Below are 23,108 nucleotides of genomic sequence, written 5' to 3'. Positions count from 1 at the left end.
GTGCCCTTCCTCAGGACCTAGATGGTAACTGCTACTGCAATATCTATGTGAACACATTTTTGAAATAATGATTAAAAAGATACAACTTACATAACCTGGGTTCTTGTCTATGTAGAATCCACAGGGCTATCGTTATTACCTGTGACATAGAACATAGTGACACAAAGGTTCATTTTGGAGACAAAAACAAAACCTTAAAAAGAGAAGAAAGCTTGTACTGTTTTGAGTGCTTGAACTGTGGAACAATTATCCTTTTTCTACTTGCGTGCATGTAATTTACAAAAATTCATAAATTAGATCATTACCCGTAAGTTTGAGTGGACGCCTCGCCTGCAACAGAACAGGGCGTGAGGCACCGCTCTGTTTAAAAAGGAAAAAATGTAATTATAGACCCATTCCATAAAACTGTTTATCTAAACATTTTCATGTCAACTGTCACCTCATAAATGTCTCATCCATGTATATAGAACCACATTGTATGGGCTAGATTAAATATGAGAGTCAGGTAAGTATAAGGTCATTGTCCTGGACTGTCTGCTCAGAAAATGACAATATAGATGTATACTTAAGAGCGACCTAGCCAAAGCCCTGCTATGAAATATCAAGGGCCTTGGAATATGGACTATCAAGTCTCCTTAAGCAGATATCTAACATCATGCATTTATTTAGTTCTACTATTGTATGTTCTTGTAACTCTTTAGCCATAGTTAATTGGCAAAAAAGAGAAAAAGATCGATCAAAAATGTTGGTGCATTTTTAGCCGAACAAAAATCAGAGGAACACTCGGTGCACTGACTGGTTTTGGGGTTTAAAGCTGTAACCGACTACGAGCTATAGCACAAATGTAATAAAAGCTTGTAAACAGTCCCTTGTAGAGAGAACCCTTATTGCTAGCGCTCTGAACCTTATTTATAAAGTTGGCCGATCTAAATATTAGTGCCTTTTCAGCCAAATAATAAACAGAGAGACACTCCGTGAGTGCAATGACTGGCTTTAGTAATTAAAACGGTAACTGACTGCGAGCTAAAGCGCAATTGTAACAAAAACTCGCAGACAGTCCCTTGTGGAGAGAGACTCTTATTGCCAACACTAATGATGGTGTAGAAAGGCTCCTCACGCTTGCATATAGCTAAGTAGGACGCAGTCAACTTACCTTTCCGTTGCGACCCCGAGCAAACAGGCTATCGGACTACACAGCACGCAATCAAGCTGGGATTTGTAGTTTGCACAAAGAGCGAGTTTGAATTTGAATGTCTTTATTGAAAAACAAAAGGAATTTCGAATCTGTCGTATAATCCTTTCGTCTATGATAGGATCGAATGTATTATTATTTGCATGATTGAACAGTTACAAAACACCAGAGTTCAGAAAGTAAATATCCACATTGTAACACTGGGTAGTGAAAAATGCCCATAAGCAAATCACTAGGCGCCGACTTGTAAACACAAAATAATCTTATAATTAGAAGCGTGACCCAATATTAACAATTCATAGAGAAGTATATCTATGCCAAACATGGAGTTAAGAATACATAGCGTTGGGGGAGGGAGGAGTCACGGTAGAGCGAGGGTGCCCCCCTCCTCCAACTGTTTGTCTGCCCAGGTGTGCTTGCAGAGGCTGGTGGCTGAGAGAAACACTTGAAGAGACAAGGGGACACGGCTTCATCCTTAAAGCGGTGAGCGTTTAGGAGCCCCGGACAGGCCTCACACCTGCAGGAAGACTCACAGTGGACTGGCATCGCCCCCGCTAGCAGAGTATGAGTAGCCTGGTGGCTGGGGACTCCTGTGGGTGTCTAGAAAATGCGTGTTGAGGGGTAGCACTTCATGAGAGCCAGACGCCTTGAGGCTGGTGGCACTGCACTTGTGGGAAGCCCTAGCCATTGCATCACCGGGATCAGACCTCAGCTGCGCACTCCTGCACCTGGGAGAACATTTTGAACTGGACAGATGTACGCTCCAACCTGTTCTGGTATTGGCAGTGAAATGGCCTCTTTCGGGCTGCTGCCTGTGTGAGGGCCCTAGGAGGACGATTTTCCAGAACTTGCTATTTGCCTGCACCAACAAAGCCCAGCTGGCGGAACCCACATTCCTGAGAAGGCACTGGCGACCTTGAGGTGAGCTGTGTATCCACAGGTGGAGTGACCTTTTGAATGTCTAGGGCTGATCCAGAGTAGGCCCCTGTTGTGTTAATACCACCTCCCCCCTCCCCCACCACCACAGTTGTGGCTCGAAGGACTGCAGGACAAAGGCGGAGGCAATGCCCTACAAGACTGCTGATGTACGAGCTACGCATCTGACTCTGGGGCGACTAGTTGACGGGTGATCTCTCACTGACAACCCTGCGGGAATGCTCCAGGGGCGGCATACCCTCCTCTGACTCCCCTGGTCTCTCCTGTGACGCCAGAAAAATAGACTGGAAAATTGGACAGTCCTCCTGGGGTCTAGCTGTCACTCCTCCATCTAATGTTATCATGATGGGGAAGCCCAGGTCCACAAAGATTGACCACCGGTCACGGTGAACCTACGCCGCCCTCTGGTTCCACAGACACTGCAGTGGGCACCCTACAGCAAATAGGAGTCCCCCTCAATGCTCACGCCGCACAATTTGAGAAGGTTCTCTACTCTATCATGGACACTAAGACGTCGCGAAAGTAGATGCGGTCTCCTCTGTGAACCTCCTGAGGGCGGACCATTGTAAGCTGGTGAACCGTATAGGTGATGCGGAATTCACTCTGACATCCATGCACCCTACGGTCTGAGAACTACAAATACAATTGTGTACCATGAAAGAAGAGGTGGCCTTCTTACATCTTAGGGCAGAGGATGCTCAAGGGCGCTCGAGGCGCAACAATATCGGTTTCCTGGGCTTCCCGGAGCACTCAGAAGGACCGAGTTGTCCAGCTGTTCATTGAAACTTGGCTGATGACCACGGTCCTGGAAAATAAAGTCCCAAAAATGTTCTCCATGGAGTGAGTGCCCCGTATCCCTGGCAGACCACCACCACCGGAAGCGCCTCTGTGACAACTCCGTTACAGGGACCAAGATCTAATCCTGCAACAATACGAAAATGTAGTGATTGCAGCTTATCCTGACTTTACTGCCAAATGTACAGCAGATACATGGATCCTACACAAAAGTCAAGAAACACCTCTGGGAGCTTCAACTCAAGTATGCACTCCTGTTCCCAAGAAAGCTCAAACTGGTGAATGGTGAGACCTCCACACAAGAGGTTTGGCCCCCACCACTAAAGAGCCTCGGGAAGAAGACTGGGTAATACCTCGACCTAGGTGTAGGAAACTTGGGCACGCTAGAGCACGACCCACCCAGCAGCAGAACCGGCTTGAGCAGCAGCAACGTCCTCAAAACACAGCCCACATCCCTCCACCCTCCTGCGGTCAAGACGGCCTCTAACTCTGGGATCAGAGAAGTTCAACTCTGGAATCTGAACTGTAAGCACTGGTCATAGACCGAAGCTTAACACCACGAGCAGGGGATGACTTGGTGTAAATGCCCTCCTACGATTGCCACTGAACTTTAGTAAGTGGGGAGAACAGCTCAAAGTCTGCTACCTAGTGACTTCGGCAGGCTGGACACTGTTCCAAAGAGTACTCGTTTTATTTGCCATTGTGTTTTCACAGTTAAAGTATACAGTTTTGAGATTTTTGGACAGCGGAGTATGAGTCTCCTGACCCGGCAGGGGAATGGCTGCTTAGACCTTTTGATGTTAGCGTTCTTCTTGCTTCCATGAAATGCCTTTCTGGAGCCATTGAGTGCCGAGGCATCATCAGAGCGAGGAATTGACTGCGAGGGGAGGGCTCACCTGATGCAGGGATATGTATGCAGCACCGACACATGGGTACCTCACATACATTACACACTATCACCATGTAACAATGGGACCAACATAGATGATCACACCCCACAATATAATGTACTAACGTGGAATGTGCGAGGCATGGCACCCCCGTCAAGGGCTACCGCATTCATGCCCATCTTAAACGCCCCCACACATTTTGCATGCTGCAAGAGACACTTCACACTAGCAGAACTGCAAAAGCTCTGCATGAAATGAAGGGGTCACGTGTATGGCAAATGCATCCATGTATGCCCATGGAGTGCTCATTTGAATTGCCACGAAGGTCCCATATGTGGTAGACCACCACCGGGAGAACATCGGTTGGTGTTTTGTTATAACGGAAGGACACCTTGATGACTCTTCTCACACTGGTGATGGTGTTAACCAATCTGGCTTTCTAGACACGCTCACACCTATACTTTTCCAAGATCCTGTCTCCCCAGAGCTTTGGAAGGGGGTTGCAGGGGGGGGTCGCTTCAACTGCGTCTGGATATACCCAGCGATCGCTCTGTCAACACTGCCCCACATAATGCACCATGCGCCTGCACAACTAAACACTTCAACAGATGGCTCGATCAGCAACTCCTTCGTTGTGTGTGGCGACTCGGGCATCCGCTAGATTGAGAATTCTTGTTTTACTCTCCGGTCCATGATATTCACACTGCTAAACCTCTTGCTGTGCACTGAGCAATTGGGTGCGCTAATACTACGATTGAAGTACTTGGCACGCACCTTCTTGGATCACTGCCCCCTACAGGTTACCCTGGAGTGGGTTAGGCTGCAGCCTAGGATACACACTTGGAAGGTGCAGACAGAAGCGCTGTCAGACCCCCCGCATTTAGCAAAGACCTGGTAAAGTGCATTACCCAGTAGTTTGACTTGAACAATGGCTCTGCACTCTACTGAGCACTGGAGTGGGATGTAAAAAAGTCATGCGAGGCAACTGGGTGACGACCCCTATAGGGAGAATTGAAGGCTCTTGAACAGGAATTGTGGCCTTTGGAAACAGGTGGCAAACCGAACTGCAACGGCGAGCAGTTTCAGCAGATGTGTAAACAAAGCAATGAAGCAGAGGCGCGACTGGGAAAGCACGATTTATAAGCTGCGCATAACCACGTTACACATGGAGGGAGACTGCTGGAGGAGGGTACGAGTATGGCCTGTGAAGGAAGAACGACGACTTGTCATCGATCTGTGTAATTAGGACAGACGAGGGATCGCTGATCACAATGCAGACGACCGTCAATGCAGAGTTCCGGGATTATGACCAATCGATGTACAGGATGGTGGACACTCCACCTCCAATGCACACATGGGTTTCTCTGAGACGTACCAAATTGTCCCCCCCTGCAAAAGGCTGACCTAGATGAACCTCCTCAATTGGAAGAAATATGGGTTGCAAAGGCCCATATTGCCCGGAACAAGACGCCGGGCACAGGCGGGCTGCCAATTGAGTAGTATGCCACCAACTACGCCCATATTGCTCAACATTTATTGGAGATGTTCAACGAGGCTAGGACGATAGGACACTCCCGGAAATATTGCGAGAAGCCTTGATTGTGGTTTTGCCCAAGCCAGGCCGGGACCCACTGTATGTCTGCTCCTACCGGCTATTATCTCTCCTGATTCTGATGGATACATCTGCCTGCGGATTCCACACCTTTTGAATTTTCCCAATGCGTAGCATTCCACGAAAACTTTTCTCCATAGCTCTCCCACGTCGAGGACGTCGCAATGTATCCGTTCCACACGTGACTGCGTGACGTCATCGGAGCCATAAGAGCACCTCGTCGGTGTGTTAACGTCTGTTCCCTTTTTCCGCACCTTCAACTCCTAACGCCTTTTCCAGGCTCTCTATTTTTGGGAGATTTCTTCATTCTCTTGCTGCACCTTTGTAGCTGGTGAGGCCTCCTGCAAGGAAGTCATGTTTCAAGCCCTGTAGGGAATGTGGTGGGTAAAAGTCCATTACAGACCCGCAGGAAGACTACCTCTGCAGGAGGCAAGTGGATTGGATACCTCCCCTGAGTTGGATATAGTAGCGCCTGTGTCCCGGGGCACTTGGGACTGATCACGCCCCAAGTGCACCGGATATGCCCAAATGTGGGTTCCAGGTTCACTGTGCCACTGGATTCAAGCTAGCCTGGCCGATGAGGGGTGATACCCCGAAACAGGTCCCGGAATGCTTGTTTCTAGTCCAGGGGGGACCTGGCTAGGCAGTAAGGGCTAGACTGTTCCCATGAGGAGCAGGGTCAAGACTGATTTGCATTGGGCTGGGTCTAAACTGGGGTGGCATGGTGAGCAAAAGAACAATGGATTTAATCCAGAACTCTTGACTGGGGATGAATGTTTGATGCGTTCCTCATTCTGTCCATCTTTTGTGTATTTTGCTTTCTCAAGACCATAGTTGGGCACAGACTGTTATTGTGCAATATCCGCAAGTTATGCCCTTTGAATTATCTTGTCTGACAGTTGTTTTTCCTCCACCCTATGTAGAGAATAAAATAAGATGAGCATCCATGAGACTCACTCTCGAACTACACATTCTGGGACGAGGCAATATTGTACTCACAGCTACTGAATAAGTCTGTACTTTCTCATCTAACGTCCGCCTCTACACTCAAACTTCCTCACAGAATATCACGGTCCATTGTAACGCCCTTCTCTTCAGGACAGTGAATCTTGCAAATTGGCACCTGAATTCTGAGTCTGGAGATCCTCAGCTCCTGAAACAGTACATGCAAATTATTAAGAGCCTTTAAGCCACAGGCTTATGATGTTATTAGGATAATTGGAAACTATTTGTACACACGTGCTCTAGTTTCAGGGAGCAAACCCTCCAAGCCATTTTACAAGATTTTTGTTCCTTGTTGCATCTAGAAACTGCGATTATCATACACTTCAATTATTTCACCATCTGTGAAATTTTCTACAGGCTTTTTTTAAGAAACTACATTGCCTTATCCAAACTTATATCAGACTCTGGGCGGAAGGGGGTAGTTCTGGGAAAGGTTCATGCCCCTATAAAACTGCCCCAAGTTATGAGTTGTACTATGCGGCTGCACAACACCATTGGCAAGTGATGGAGGGGGGGATAGTCTGAATCCTACATGTTGAATAAGTTAGCTGACATTGTCAAGTATTGTTGAACGTGGTACATTCTGCCAAAATTGCGCCCATGCCCTTTGACTTCAACAATGCCGTTTTGGTCCTTAGTAGACATTAGAACACTGGTTGCCATTCAAGGCAAGAGAATCTGGGAGGAGGTAGGCGTGACAACAGTGGGAAACTTGTATGAACACAGAATACAACACAAATTCCCCAAAAAGTTGTTTTAAGGGTTCAGCACCAGCCATTTTCATGTATAATGCTAGGACAGCTATACTACATAAAACTTTAGGCCAAGAGCCCACGCACTGCTCCTCTTATTTATCGCAGTGGTAAAAAGGCAGTGACATTGTACGCTGCATTAGCAGCATATCAACAAAATAGGCATTTGGACTAGAGATCTCACAAGGTTGGTTGAGAAATTACTGACAGGCATTTGGCATCTGCCAAACCGTGTATATATAGGAGTTGTAGATAAACCAAGACTTAAATGTACTCTGTTTAATTATATATACCAGACCCATCTTACTCCAAAGCGTATAGGTCACATGTATGAAGGTGCATGTATGAACTTCCTGAGATTTAATTCTTAAAATTTTTATCATATGCTATGGCAATGCTTTAGAGGTATAGTGGACGTAAAAGTGAAAATAATGGTGGGTGACTCATTGGTGTTGGCTAGTATTCATGGCTAAATCAAAAAAGACAAGCCTGTAAACATGTTTGTGGACTTACCTTTGGTACAGATTAAAAGGCATATAGTCATGTTGTGGAAGACCTCAATGTCCCCAAATTTGATTATGGGGATTAAGGACTTGCCGAAATGGCCTATTTCAGAAATTGCAACATTGACTAAATTAAATAGACTTGGTGGCAGAACCCCAAAACGGTGATGTGCAACACATTTACTGACACTTGAAGCCAACTCCTATGGTAAACCACCCTGCATGAATGAAACAAAGGCAGGTATTTGGAGGAGTTTTTGCGAGTGGACCTATTGTAGAATGGGAAGTCGGTATGGCATGTCTGTTAATAGCGGAGTGTAAAGTTGTACGTTAACATGAGGTGGCCATTACCTCCAGTCAAGAAATCGTTGTGTAGTGCCTGAGAGAATGCATGTTGAACTGCTCGGATAATGTGTAGCATATGTTAGAATAACTCAGTACAGTGATGAATGTGATTAAGGACATGTGTAAATGAACCTGTTCATTCACCTGGTTCTATTTTATGCTTGCTAAAGTTGACAAAAGATCTACAATTGTGGGTTCTTACCAGCAAATGCTTTACATCATTAATTGCTCTATGGATACCCTTGTGTGTAGGAAGGCAATCTTCCCCCCCTTCCCCCATGAAGGGAATGCTACATGTACAGATTGGATACATGTGAGTTGATGTATAGGTAATTGGGCTGGCAAAAAACTAAATAACTTTAAGTGATTCTGCAGCACAGCCCAGACCGATAGTTACAAAGAAGTAATGTTTTCCTTCCATGTCTCATCGTTGAACTCCTATTCAGACACACACACTGTGTATGACATTTCTTTCTACTATCCCATTCCATGTCTAGTCAGTATTCCATCCTGCTGGCTGTGGTTGAGAAACTGAAGAGGTTACACGTGCTAGACAGAGCTGTCTTCTTGCACATGAGAAAAACTAACTTTAGCTTACAATGGACTATAAAGACTTATGATACAGTGAATAACTGAATCTTGGGAATTATTTACCGACTAACATTCATTGTCAGGAAACACCATATATTTGTGATTTTTCACCAATTCCTACATTCAGGTATTATGTAGGCTAGTTTGTCAGTTTCTCCACGTTTGCCCTGAGGATTTCCTGGAATAAAATATCTGGCATTTTCAATGGTTTGGTTTGGTTAGATTTTTCTTTGCATTGCTGTTGTACGCCCCTGCTTGTTTTACGTGGTGCATCTGCCCTTAGAGGTGGCTTTACCTTTTTAGTAAGTGCCCTGAAGTAGGCAAGTGTTTAATTTCTTTCATTCATAAGGTGCCTATTTGTATAAGCAGTGCCTCATGTCTTTACACACCACTTGCATAACTAGATATTGATCTTCTTGTGTCCTGGAGTCAGTTTACATTGGACAATGCCCCAGCTCTTTTAATTTGCCCATTATTGATATTTTACTTTACTACATTTTTAGCTCGAGCTTTCGAGATCTCTTGTATATACTTTAGTATATACTTATTATAGAATTATATGTACTTTGTGGGCTTTTGAGATCAGCCCTAGGACTTGTCTGCTTCCGCTTAGGGACTTTTTTTCTGTTCAACTGCCTCTATTTAACTGATTAGATAGAAAACGACCAGCAGAGGTCGGTAAAGTACCAGAATTGCTTTCTGCTGAGGGACTTTCTTTTTTTTTTTCTACTTTTTCTGGCAACTGCCTCTATTTAACTTTCTTGATAGAAAGCGACCAGCAGTGGTCATTAAAATACCAGAATCACTTTAGAATTCTCTAGATTCCAGTCCACAGAAATCGTGCTTTCACGAGCACCTGTAGACAATATTTTATTCAAAGCTTGTATTTTCAGCGATATGACCACCGAAGGCCCTGATTTTCTATTAAAAACAGAGCTTTGGACTATACCATTTCCCAATGAAAGGCAATATTTCTCTCCATGTGTTCCCATACCTGGCGTGTCACGCAGTTTGGTGCTTACTTTTCCTTCATGTTAAAAAACAGTATATGTTTCAGCACCTAGGCTAATGTGCTGCATAGCTAAATACATATAAGGTCCCAAAGGCGAGACTGATTGCTTTTCAAATGCTTGTTCTTTCTTTTGCTATGGTTACTTTTAGATTTAGACTGCTGTGTATGTGGTAAGCATTGTTTTGCTTGGACATGTACTGTTGTGAGTGCTGTACCTAATCCATGTTTTTGAGGGGCCTTAAACTGCCCATTTTTTCAGTCTGCTACATACATGCATCAGAGGGTTTTTTAAACTTTCATATATTTATATCTAGATGGAAAAGTAACGTTTTCTGTGCTTTAAGTACCATTTTGTCTTTACTTGATACATAGAATAACACAAACCTATGCATAGTATCTCTATACTGCATTCGCCATAAATGCAAAGATGTGCATATTAGTCCTACAATTCTGCAATAGACGGACAACTTTTGCCAATCTATTAATCTATTAATTCGTAGATTTTCCCCCTACAGGGCACAGCCTTGGATATGGCTTTGTGAACTATCTTCATGCAAAAGATGCTGAAAGAGCAATTAACACCTTGAATGGCTTGAGACTTCAGTCAAAGACAATAAAGGTAACCAGTGAAGCAAATTTGGTTTATAAAATGTGCAAATGCTTTGTTCTATTCTGTTTTTTTTTTTTTTTTTTAATTATGAATAATGTAGATGCAGTGTTCCTACATCGTGCTTTTCGTTTTTTTTAAAACTGCAAGTGGTCATTCTCGAGTCTGATTTTTTTTTTATTTTCTAACATTTGATTTGATAGGCTGTATTTTAAACCATCCTTCTTCTACTAGACCTCCGTTATTCTCTACCATCTACTCATTGGTTAAATACCTGGATCTGCAGGCAGGGCAGGAAGTGTCTTGTTAAAATATGTTGTCTTTAATCCTCAACAAAAAGAAAGTTGAGCCACTTGATCCAGTTCCACACCCTTTTGTTTAGGTATTCTAGAGGTCATCAGTCTTTGGTACCAACTCACACATCCTCTGGCTCATGAGCAGTGTTGTTTAGTTCTTCAGTATACCCTTCCAGGAAGTCATCCCAGATATTAGAACTACACCCCCCTTTTCTATGCTTGCTCTTCTAATGCACTTTACACAGTGCATGGGCTATGTACAGTATTTCCTGTCAACCTTTTGATTATGAAGTGCATTTATAAGGCTGTCCAGCATCTTATATAAAAGTATCTAGCTCCATGTAGAAGCAAGGTATGCTTTTTTGGTGTATATGCTGCCCAGCATTAGTAACAAAGCTTGAAGGCACCCATTGTATCACAACAAGAGGTATTTGCTTACACAATTTTGTTTTTTTATACGCTCTCTGCCAACAGTTTTAACCAGCAAGGGGAAATATTGGGACAGATTTTTCACTAATAGATGCTAATGCTGCATTGCCACCAATATTTGGAGTGAGTATTAGGGTTGCTTGTTTCCTGAATATGGTCAGGAACTTTTTTTTTTTTTTTTTTTTTTTTTTTAGAAGTTCTCTATTGGTAATTTTATTACCTTCTCTACTTTGCCTAAAGTTTTGAACAGACCAGTATTTGTGTCAGTGTGACCACAATTTCTCTAGCAGTTTTTGAAATTGAAAACTACAAATACCAGAACCATGGAAGATGTAGACTTAAAAAAGCAAAAACATCTTAAAATAAATTAATCCTTACTGTTATCTGTATCAGTGCAAATCCTTGCCTTGTGCATACTGGGGGAAAAAAGAGCTATGGCGTCTGAAACATTTGTACAGAAGCAGGCCAGACAAATTCTTTGCGAATGATGCAACAGCTAAAATTCCATGACCAGACTGACAAAAGTACGGTTAACCTTAACCACTGTGTACAAGAAATTGATTCTGCTGAATCTTAATCTTTTACAAGTGTAGTGAGTCTTGGGTGCCTAAACCACTAGCGGTACAATTCTACAACCTTGTCAGTGTCCTGTTTAAAAAGAAATATGTATATATAATGTATGTATATATAGTGTTATGTTATGTTATATTGCATTTGTAAAGCGCACAGTTACTCAAGAGTGTCCCGGCGCTGAGCGCAACTGGGGAACCCATCCTGGCTTTCCCTGTGAGATGATCCCTACTGGGAATCTCCATGGTGAAGACAAGCATCCCCGGCGCTAATGGGGCCGTAAGTGGAGATTAAGCAAGCTATTGCCCAGAGTTGCTGAGTGGGATCCATGATTAGAGAAGGCACCGAGAGAATTATCGAGTCCGCTGACCTTGGCCCAAGACCCTGCCGTGTCGGGAATCGAACCGTGGTCCCGGGCTGACTTCTGCTTACGGGTCTGCCGCCTCTAACCAGTGAGCCACACCAATCCACTTAGTGTGTATGTGTAAACATGTAAAAGTATACACATTACTCCCCTATGACATGCATGTCTTGGGCACAAAGCACAAATGTTAAAGGAAGTGCTGCTGCCAAGTTTGCACCAGCTCAGTGCAAAACTCTAATTCAAGTGTTAACGGATTTGTACAGGGAAAGTGTTTTTGAAATAATGTTCACAACATGGGTGTTACCTTCACCTTCCAAAACACCTGCAGAAATTGGTGAAGTTCTTCCTAAAGATTAGAGTTGAGACTAATCCTCATGTTGCTCCAGCACGGACTGCATGATCAGTCCCTGCATGTATTGTATATGATCATACCACTCAAGTATGCCACATGATAGTGCCACAAAGAAATGTTTGGGCATGCATTTGTAAAGCTTTCTTCACTGAAACAGACCCAGCTTTTATGTGTAATTAGCCTTTTGCTTAGCAGATGTCAATGTCAAATGCCACTTGACAAATGATACTAAAGATAATGACTACCACTGCAACAACTTTGGATCTAGGGAAGATACGACCATCTTACTTCAAAAATGTTGTTGTAATGCAGCCCTTCTGGAACAAAGAAGCTACATGGTCTTCCAGGAAGACCAAAAATTGCCTTCACCACATCGCTGCTTAAAACAGACCCCAGCCTGTCTCACTTATTTGGCAATTATCAGAGTTGGGTTCTTCTCTGGGGTCAGAAGTGAAAATAACGTCTCAATACTTTTGCAGGAAGCAATTTAGATTGTTAAAATGCTTTATAAATGTGTTGCATTATCAGAACTGTGGGGCAACAAGTAATGAGACTATCTCTTTTTTTTGAGGCATCTGAACAAATTAATCCAAATGGAAAAATCATTTTGTCAGTCAAGAAGATTCCTTGTCACTTTAAACCAGGATAATACCCATATCTGTATACCTTCCATACAATCTCGCAGGATCTTCAGGCGTTTTACAGTTTTAATTTACAAATTGGGAAACAATAATTGATCTCTAGACCAATGTGCAGTTTGTGGGACTGGGCATAGGCACCATAAGTTCAGATTTTCCCATTTGCAGACTGATGCCAGACATTTCTTAAGTAGGTTCAGTATCCCAGGTTTTCTGCAATACTGAAAACACTGTCCCATCCATTAGGCGTCTTTTTACGGTCTTCTGAATAAACTTTGCATGAATGTCGGACACACTAAACCATAAGTTTCAACTGGATTGGATCAACATCTACTCATGTAGCCCTGTGCCATGCTTCCTAAAGCAAAATACTGAATTTGACTTGGGAATCTGATTGCAACCTCCGTTTTCTATTCCGGAGGCTTGAGGCTCACTCAGATTTAAGAACCTACCTAGCCAGTTCTGCTCTCTTATCCATATAGTGCAGCACATCATTGTACATTTTAACCACCAGTAGCTCTGATTGCATGTATGTAATAGCAGTTTAGGAGGGCTGGCCTGTCATACTCCTTTAGCAGAACAGACCTAGAGTTAAGCAGTGTTACAAGTCTCTGCAGATTGTTTCAAGGCATGTCTACTATCCATATGAAGTGGCATGCTAAATCTGAATCCAACTCGCCTTTATAAAACAGGCTCCGGAAATCCTCTTAACAAGGCATTTTAAGTATGTTGTGCACAAAATTGTGGACTGCTTGCGTTGTATTTGCGGCCATGATCATGGGCACCTCAGTCTCTTGCTAGGATTAAACTATAGCCCAATAGGTGTTTCATTTAGCTAGGACTGGTTTGCCGCACTCCTTTTTATAATGTATCGTTCACTTGTGCTTGGCTTAAACTAATTTAATGATGAGTGCTTGGAGAATGAACAGAATTTTGACTTTGTGAATCTCAATATGCTTGATCAAATTGTAAGAGCATTTATGCGTCTTACCTAACATTGTGCCGACTGACTTCTTCCAGAAGCCTTCTAAACAGAGCACAAGTTCTTGGTACTTAAGTTGTGGGAATGGTTTTCTGAAAGATCATCCTGAAAATAAAGGACCATAGTTTCAAGGTGTAACCTGAATCACTGTATCAGAAAGAGACACGTTAGTGATAGATTCCTTACCTTAAAATATTCCCAGGTGTCAGACTGGATCTGGAAAGTTTTTGTCAGCAGTACCCCTGCGCGTCGGTAGGCGTCGTATGGCTCCGCGTACGTCGCTGGCGTCGTAGCCACCGAGATGACGTCTGAGCTACTTAAACGCACCCACGCGCGATGACGTCAGTTCTTTCTTTTTCCGCGCAGCAGCGCAGATCCAATAGAGAGCGGTACCCCTAGTTAAAAGTTTTAACTTGGTTTCTGACAACTTGTTTTGTTGAATACTTGACTCCTGGTGCAGTAGGGATGCCCGGGTTTAAGTCCTGTAGGGCCTGCCGCCGAAACATGTCGGTAGCGGACCCACATGACGTGTCTCTTTTGCTTGGGGCACGCCCATGACCCCGATGTGTGCCCGATTGTCGGGCCATGGTGCCGAAAGCTGTGCTGGCGCGTTCCCACAAGTTGTTGGAGGTCCGGCAATCGGTTCCGCGCCGATCGAGGTCCTGATCCCGTGGGAGATCGAGGGACCGGTCGCGGAGCCATCCGCATCGCTCGCTGGAATCTGGGACAGGTAAGTCTAGGCGCCATAAAGTCGAAGACGCGACGTAGCTCTTCCTCTGCCCCCTCACCGGTCGTGGGACGCGGTGGAGGGGGTGGACGGTCACTCCCCCGCGGCTCTGTTGAAGCCTCAGTTGTTGCCTGCAGCCTACCCACCCTTTCCGGGACCGCACGCGACTTCGGTGCAGGCCTTCGTGTCGGCCTTTTGCCATGTTTGCCCCATTGGGTCCCTCCGGAGCGCCTTCGGGCCCCACGGATCCGTCGGTAGGGTCTGCCACTGTGCCGCCGCCTTTGGCCTTGGCTATGCCGGCACAATACCCGGCGTCAGCACCGGGTCTGGGTCTGGCCTTGCGCCGCCGCGGACGGCGCCGAACCGGGACTGGTATCTTAACCCCAATTCCATTGCTTGATGGGGGCTTTGTCCCATTTCCCAGGGCACCTTGTCCTTACCGGCCTCAACAACCGGTGGACGAAGGGGGGTACTGGGAGGGGTCTGAGGACCCTCTTGCAGCTCAATGCGAGGATGAGCCTGAATGGGAAGCCAATGTGAAGGGTCCAGTAGATCTGGATTTTTCTCCACACCCTGGTACTCTGTCCCCTTCTTCCGTGGCTACGGAGGAGGTTGGAACATTTTCAGTGGTGTTACATCGGGCGGCTGAGGCTCTTAACCTCGAGCTCCCTTCTGTACCTATCAGGACCATTCTCCTGACTGAGGTGCTGCAGCCGCAGTCGTCCTCTGCGGAGCCGTTGGTGCCCTTCAGTGAAGCGCACACCGATATCCTGTTGAGCACCTGGAACAAACCTAACACAGGAGTTCCTGTAGACGTGGGTGTGGCACGCTGCCATCGCCAGGCGATCCCAGCTTTCTCACACAACACCCGCCGCCTGAGAGTCTGGTTGTCCAGGCTTCTGCCTCGCCGAGTGCGTTCCCTTCTGCTCCTCCGGGCAAGGAATCTCAAACTGGATGTGAGAAAGTGGCTGTGTATATACTGTTCCAAACTAGGTACAGTGTGTACAGAGTCCACAGTCCCCAGAGGTTTGGCAGAGGTTAAAGTTAGATATAACCTTACTCTCTAAAGTGGTAGCTTGGTCGAGCAGTAAGACAGTATCAGAGGACAGTGTAAAGCATTTGTTGCACACACTCAGTCAGCAAATGGTCTCACACACTCAATAACTGAGCTCTAGGCCAATGGTTTATATAAAAAAATATATGGTTGTTTTATTTTAGAACCAACAATAGGTATCAAAATATACTTTCTCAGAATGAGATGCTTTAGTTAAATACTCTTGCAATATGCAGTTGTTTTTTAGGTAATAGTTACAGGTTGTTGCAATAGGCAACACAATTTCAAACACATTAATACATTGAGCTCAATGTGAGTTTTAAGTTATTTGCAATAGATTACTTTCAGGATTACTTTTCTAACTCCAGGACTGGATCCTATATTCAGTCCTGGGACAGTTCTTGGAAACAAGTGAGTAAATTCAGTTAAGTTACTGTTGTGATTTTTAAACAATATTTTGCTATTTTAAAAGTTGACACTTCGAAACTTTTTCTGTTCAAATTACCAATGTAATTGCCAATGTTATCCTATGGAAGGATAAGCAGGTAAGTGGGGTTATGAGTACTTTTTCTAGGTCAGTGTTGGATCCTGGATCCAGCACTAGTGTACCACCTGTAAGCAGTTGAGAAACTGTGTTTAAGTTATACAGGCGATTTTTAAAGAATATTTATAAGTTTACAAAATCGACACAGAAGAATTTTCATAGAAAATCAGTCAATGGTTTCCTATGGGAGAAAATTGAGATAGTGGTAAGTACTTTTCAGGGTCAGTGCTGGACACCAAGATCCAGCACTGGGATCTCTCCTAATAGCAGGTGAGTATTTCCGTTTTCGTTACTCGGTTGATTTTAGGTGAATATTTTAAAGTTTAGAAACTCCACACTTTTTTCGGAAGAAGCCAGTCAATGTTACCCTATGGAAGAAAAATGAGTTATCAGCTTTTGGGTAAGTACTCAACTGGCGGAGTTAATGTTCTGGGCATTGACTCAGGGGTCTCCCAGGGTCAGGTAAGTACAGTTGTTACACCCTCAGTGGCACTGGGGTGGCCGGGTGCAGAGTGAGTTAGGCCCAATGTTATCCTATGGGAGGCAGGGGGGGGCCTTGGTTGGTGGCTACTGACTAGCAGGCCACGCGGCTGTGGGAGCTGGGCTCCTGGTCACTTGCTCAAGGCAAATGGGGGAAGTAGGTAGGAGTAGAAGTTGCACTGCCAGGGCCACTCAGGCGGCTGGGTGCTTTAGAGCCCTCGGGACCTCAATGTATTTCAATGGAAAAGCTCAAGGACGAACAAAGGCTGCGAGCTCGGGTACGAAGTTTCTTCAGGTGCCACCACCCCTTCGAGAGGTAAGTTGGGTAGTTGGAGGATAGGTAGGTACCCAGGAGTCGGGCACAGGGGGCTGCCGGGTGCAGGGGTGCCTTTTGATGTCAGGAAATCTTACCCTCTGTTGATCGCGGTGGGGGGGGGGGGGGGGGCCTGGTTCTGAGGCTGCAGGTGTAGTCAGGAGCGTCCGGGAGGGGGGCTCCTTGGGTGACGGATTCAGGGTCACAGTTGCCGGAGGGACGTCCACGGGGTCTTTGTTCACTCCGGCACAGGCCAGGCTTGGCGGGTGCAGTGTGTGCAGGGTTTGCGGTTCCGGGCTGAGGCCAGGGGTTAGAAACTTGCTTTGAGCAGAGCCACTGCTTGTGGGAATCCCAGGTGCTCAGTCTCAAGGTAGCCAGGTCCTCCGGGGTTTGTGAGTTTGCTGGCCACAAGAGGTGCTGGGATTTAGCAGGAGCAGGTTCAAGGGTCGACAGGCCGGTAGGGCTGGGGCCAAAGCAGTTGTCTCTCTATTCTTAGCAGGTGCGCGGCAGATCTTCTTTCTTCTTGTTCTTCTTTGCTAGCTTAGAATCTGGTATCTGAGGAAGAAAGGTTCAGGGTGCCCCTAAATACTAGATTTAGGGGTGTTACAGGTAGGTAAAGGGCAGGGACCAATGGGTCCCTGCCTTTGGGTGGGTACACCCCCTATCCTGCCACTCTCCTGCGGGAGGGGGCAGTAGTCTAGTCCTGATTGGGCAGGGCTTCCCATCTTCAAGATGGCGAGAGCCCGGAGATGTGCTTGTCCTCGCCTCCCCCACCTGAGGGGTGGGGTTGGCAGAGGCTGGCACATCCCCTGTCCTTACTTGGGGTTTCCGACCAGTCTTCCCGCCAGAGTGGGGGTCAGAACCGGTGGGGGCCAGTTTTCTGGGTACAGCAAGTGGCCTGGAGAAGCTCACAAAGGCGGCATGCCTTTGAAGCTTCCCCCTGCCCATCCTTGGGGAGGAGACCTAGCGCCTCGCCCAGGATGTGCATTGTTGCAGGCCCAGCAGAGCAGGGGCTCTCCACCCAGGGGTCCAGCAACATGTCTGCTGTGTGGCAGCCTCCCAGACAAGACGTTGATTGTGGGTTAGGTTTCAAAGGGCATCTCTAAGATGCCCTCTGTAGTGCGTTGTACATGAAATTCCACACTGGCATCAGTGCGGGTTAATGTGCTGAGAAGTTTGATACCAAACTTCTCCGTCTTCAGTGTTGCCATTATGGTGCTGTGGAGTTCCTGTTTGACGAGCTCTCAGCACCATATACTCTTAAATGGCAGCACTGCACTTACAGTGCCCAGGAATGGACCTGGGTACTGTAGGGGCATAGGGCTCATGCTCCTTTGCCCACACCACTGGCATAGGGCACACAGCTAGAGGGGTGGCTGATGTATGCCAGGGCAGTGTAGGTTGTGGGCATGTATGCCATGTCGACTCTGGTGGCACAATAAGTACTGCAGCTCTTAGAGGCCTTCCCTAGTCACAAGGCCCTGGGTACCTAGGGTACCATTTACCAGGGGCTGACATGTGGCCAGGGTTTGCCAATTTGGGGTTTTAGGTTTTAGGGAAGGAACACAGGCCCTGGGCACCTGATTGGCAGGAGTCAAGGGCACACCCAGTCAAAGTACATTCAGCAATTCAGCAAAAAGTGGGGGCATACCATGCAAGAAAGATGGCACTTTCTCTCACTGGAGCAGTTTAGAAAAAAAATTTAACTTCACCCAGTTCCGGGTTGCGAGCGGTGAATACTGCGTGCCTGCTAGGTCGCTATTCCCATTCTGTGTTGGACACCGTGGCACGGGTGGGTCTTTCCCAAGCCATTACTGAAGGGAGAGATGTTGCAAAATGTACTATCCGTTGTGGGCTTGAACTACTGGCTTCTCTGGGGATGTCCAGAATACCTTGTTGGACATGCCCTTTGATGGCACACGCCTCTTTGGTGACAAGGCGGATAGCACCCTGGAACGCTTTAAGGACTCTCGCTACGGCCCAGTCCTTGGGTCTCGCCACCACATGTACTCCCTCTGGGCCTGCTTTTCGCTCCTTTCGAGGTCCGGGTTGGGGCCGCCCAGGTGCGTTCCTTTCAGACCTGCAAGCCTGCGCAGCCACAGTCTCAGCACAGTCGCGGACGTGGGACCCGCCGTGATGGGTCCAGAGGACAGCGGGCGGGTCAATCCACCACCTCCCCTGCTGCTGCCGCCGCCTCTAAACCTTCCTAGTCCGGTGTTTCAGGCCGACCAGACGCCAGTGGGTGTCAGGAATCGCCATCACCTTCCCCACTGGCGCTCCATTACCTTGGACAGGTGGGTTCTGCAAATAGTCCGAAGGGGCTACTCCCTCCCCTTCGATTCTACCCCTCCAGCCATGCCACCTCAGTACCACCGCATGTCTGTGGATCACTTGTCACTTCTCCAGCAGGAAGTTGCGGCCCTCTTGGCCAAGGGGGCCATAGAGCGCGTTCCGATGCCAGAAGTAGGTCGTGGTTGTTATCCCCACTACTTCGTGGTGCCAAAGAAGGACATGGGCCTGCGTCCTAGCTTAGACCTCCGGAACGTCAATCGCTTCCTACGGAGAGAGAAGTTCAAGATGCTCATGCTTGCTCAGGTCCTTTCTGCCCTAGGCCCGTAAAACTGGCTGGTAGCGTTGGACTTGCAGGATGCTTATCTGCATATTCCCAACCTACGGTTCATGGTGGGCCACAAGCACTTTCAGTTCACTGTGCTCCCTTTCGGCCTTACCAGCTCCCCTCGGGTGTTCACGAAAGTGATGACGGTGGTCGCAGCTAATCTGCGCAGATCAGGGGTTCCAGTATTCCCCTATCTCGACGACTGGCTGTTGAAGGCGGGCTTGCCCCAGGCAGTCGTCTCACACCTCCAGACTATGGCCTACCTCTTGCATTTGCTGGGGTTTTCCATCAACTTGCCGAAGTCGCACCTGATTCCCTCTCAGAAGCTCCTCTTCATCGGAGCGGTTCTGGATACGGCATAGTTTGGGGTTTATCCTCCCGAACAGCGAGTCCGGGACATTCGGGCTATGGTTCCTATCTTTTGGCCCTGGTCCTGGGTTTCGGTCAGGAAGACCCTGAGGCTGCTGGGCCTCATGGCTTCCTGCATCCTGCTGATCGCTCATGCCAGAGGGCATATGCGGGCTCTGCAGTGGGACCTGAAGTTCCAGTGGACGCAGTATTTGGGGAACCTGTCTGACTACGTCCAGATATCGGAGGGTACTGCACAGGACTTGCAGTGGTGGCTCACAAACCAGCGTTGGGTCAGCGGCAGATCTCTTCCCCAACCGGAGCACACAGTAGTGCTGGACGCGTCCCTCCTGTGATGGGGCGGCCACATGCGAGAGGCGGAGATCAGAGGTCTCTGTTCTCCGGCGGAGTCCAAGCTCCTTATCAATGTTTTGGAGCTAAGGGCGATCCTACTTGCACTGAAAGCATTCCTTCCCTCTGTCAAGGGGAGAGTAGTGCAGGTGTTCAGACAACACCACCGCCATGTGGTACTGCAACAAACGGGGCGGGGTGGGGTCGGGACCCTATGTCAGTAGGCTCTACGTCTCTGGACGTGGCTGGAACGTCGAGGCATTTCCTTGGTGGTTCAACACCTGGCAGGTAACCTGAATGCCAGGGCGGACTAACTCTGGTGCATTTTGGATCACGAATGGCGTCTTCACTCGGAGGTGTTCCAAGGTCTCTCAGCAGTGTGGACAACCTTGGTTAGCTCTATTCGCCCCCAAAGAGAACGCGCAATGTCAGCAGTTCTGCGTGTTGGAGTTTCCAAGGCGGCACTCGCTTGGACTCTTTTCGTCGCGAGTGGCGTTGAGGTCAATTGTACAGCTTTCCACCTATACCACTTCTGCCCAGAGTGCTGAAGAAGATCAGACGCGACCGGCCCCAAATCATTCTTGTGGCGTCGGACTGGGCTCGAAGAGTTTGGTTTTCCGAGCTACTCAGTATGAGCGTAGATCCCCGATCCGACTGCCTCTTCGGGAGGATCTCCTGTCCCAGCAACAGGGGACGGTCCTTCACCCGAACCTGTCAAGCCTCCACCTCCTTGCGTGGAGATTGAGCGGCGACAACTGATTCCATTTGACTCGCCTCCTCAAGTCTGTAATGTGATTCTGGCAGCCAGGCGTCCCTCCACTAAAACTGATTACGCCTGTCGGTGGAAAAAGTTTGTGGCATTCAGCAAGGCGAAAGCTGTAGATCCTCTTGCTGCCCCTCTTTCTGAGGTCCTATTGTTCCTTCTATCTTTGTCCCAGCAGGGCTCTGCTCTGGGCACTATCAAGGGCTACCTTTCTGCCCTTTCGGCCTTTCTTAGGCTGCCTGATCAACCCTCTTTTCAAGTCCCCATTTGTCAATAGATTTCTCAATGGCCTTACTCACCTTTTCCCTCCTATTCCCTTTGTGATGCCTCAGTGGGACTTGAACCTGGTTCTCACATACTTGATGTGTGCTCCCTTTGAGCCTCTTCATAACTGTCTTTTGCGGTTATTAACTTTGAAAACTGTCTTCCTGGTGGCCATCACCTCCGCTCGGCGGGTGAGTGAGCTCCAAGCTCTTTCCTGTAAACCTCCTTTCCTGGCTATTCATCCGGACAAGTTTATGCTTTGACCACGTGCCTCCTTTCTACCAAAAGTAGTCTCTGCCTTTCATCTCGGGTAAACTGTCATTCAGCCTGCTTTCTTTCCGCCTCTGCACCCTTCAAGAGAAGAGGAGAGGCTCCACCGTCTGGACCCAAAGCGTGCGCTTTCGTTCTATCTCAACCGCACACAACAGTTCCAGGTGGATGACCAGCTCTTTGTTGGCTACGTGGGCGCCAAGAAAGGCCGTGTTGTGCACAAGCTGACTATCTCCCTATGGGTTGTCTTGTGCATTAAAGCCTGTTACTCTCTGGCGAAAAAGGAACCTCCGGTTGGGCTTCGCGCCCATTCTACCAGGGCGACAGCAGCTACTACAGCATTGGGACGCGGTGTCCCCCTGCAAGGCATCTGTCAGGCGGCCACTTGGGCCTCGTTGCATACTTTCACTAAGCACTATTGCCTAGACAGTCTGTTCCAGAGAGCCGGCTTCTTTGGCTGTTCGGTTCTCCATGACTTTCTGGTGTAATCTCACTTCGCAGACCCACCACCCGGTTTGGTATTGCTTGGGTATGTATTCTAAGGTAAGGAATCTTATCACTAACGTGTCTTTCAGATGCACAAGTTACTTGTGTAACGATATACCTGTAAGAGACATTAGTTAGTGATAGATTCCTTACTTCCCAGCCCATCCTCCCTGTTCTGCGAACTGTTCTCTAGGGTTTGGGTCATCCCTTTCAGGGCCTTAGTTCTATTGCACCAGTAGTCTGTCTCTGTCATGGCTCTGTGCTTCTGGCACGGAAAAGTTGTGTACAGAACGGACGTCCGCGCGCGTCTAAGTAGCTCCGACGTCATCTCGTCGGCTACGCCGCCAGCGACGTATGCGGAGCCGTACGACAACGCCTACCGACGCGCAGGGGTACTGCTGACAAACTTTCCAGATCCAGTCTGACGCCTGGGGATAGTCTAAGGTAATGAATCTATCACCATCTAATGTCTCTTACAGATATATCGTTACACAAGTAAGTAACTTGTGCCTTAGAAGCATCATCCTTCTAGTGCACTTCATTGTTGGAAATTTCATAAATGCAGTTTTTCCATTGCCCCCTCCCCACTGGGCCCTACTTCGGATCTCCAGATACCAATGGTACGATTGCAAAATGGAAATTGAACTATAAGCTTATGCTACAAGGAAGAAAATGTGATATTAGCCTTTATTGGCAATGTCATTAAGACATTCATAATGCTGCAGCATGTTCAACAAATTACACTTCTACCAAACTCAAAACATTAAGTCGACCTTCTAGCAAAAACAACTTCATAGTAGGCCAGACCATTGTAAAGTTATCTAGCACAAGTCACTCGATCTCCTCCAAGGAGGATGACGCCATTACATCTCTGCAAGCTTGTGAATTTAGAAGAGTTTTCATACTGCAAACACCACCAGTTACTTAAGACAATGGTTTGTAACTTGAAGCTTCCAGATTTGAATGCGACTCTCCAACTTTGTGACGGGGGGAGAAGATGCAAAAACGTTTATATGGAAG

The 23,108-nt window shown here is 47.1% G+C and overlaps 1 protein-coding gene across 4 annotated transcripts in view; it reads left to right on the top strand.

Moving 5' to 3' along the window:
- The window catches only part of ELAVL1 (ELAV like RNA binding protein 1), a 110,543-nt gene that overhangs the window by 48,824 nt on the left and 38,611 nt on the right, over nt 1-23,108 (top strand). For 2 of the 4 annotated variants that reach the window (XM_085637349.1, XM_085637347.1), the window contains one exon: nt 10,149-10,252. In XM_085637349.1, the coding sequence (XP_085493475.1) occupies nt 10,149-10,252 (104 nt within the window). Of the gene's footprint in view, nt 1-10,133; nt 10,253-23,108 lie in introns of all 4 variants that reach the window. The other 2 variants (XM_085637348.1, XM_085637346.1) reach the window with 1 other exon arrangement.

Source organism: Triturus cristatus, chromosome 12 (genome assembly GCF_964204655.1).
Source record: "Triturus cristatus chromosome 12, aTriCri1.1, whole genome shotgun sequence".
Taxonomy (NCBI): domain Eukaryota; kingdom Metazoa; phylum Chordata; class Amphibia; order Caudata; family Salamandridae; genus Triturus; species Triturus cristatus.
The sequence above is the reverse complement of the archived record's forward strand: the minus strand, read 5'-3'. Positions and strand labels throughout refer to the sequence as shown.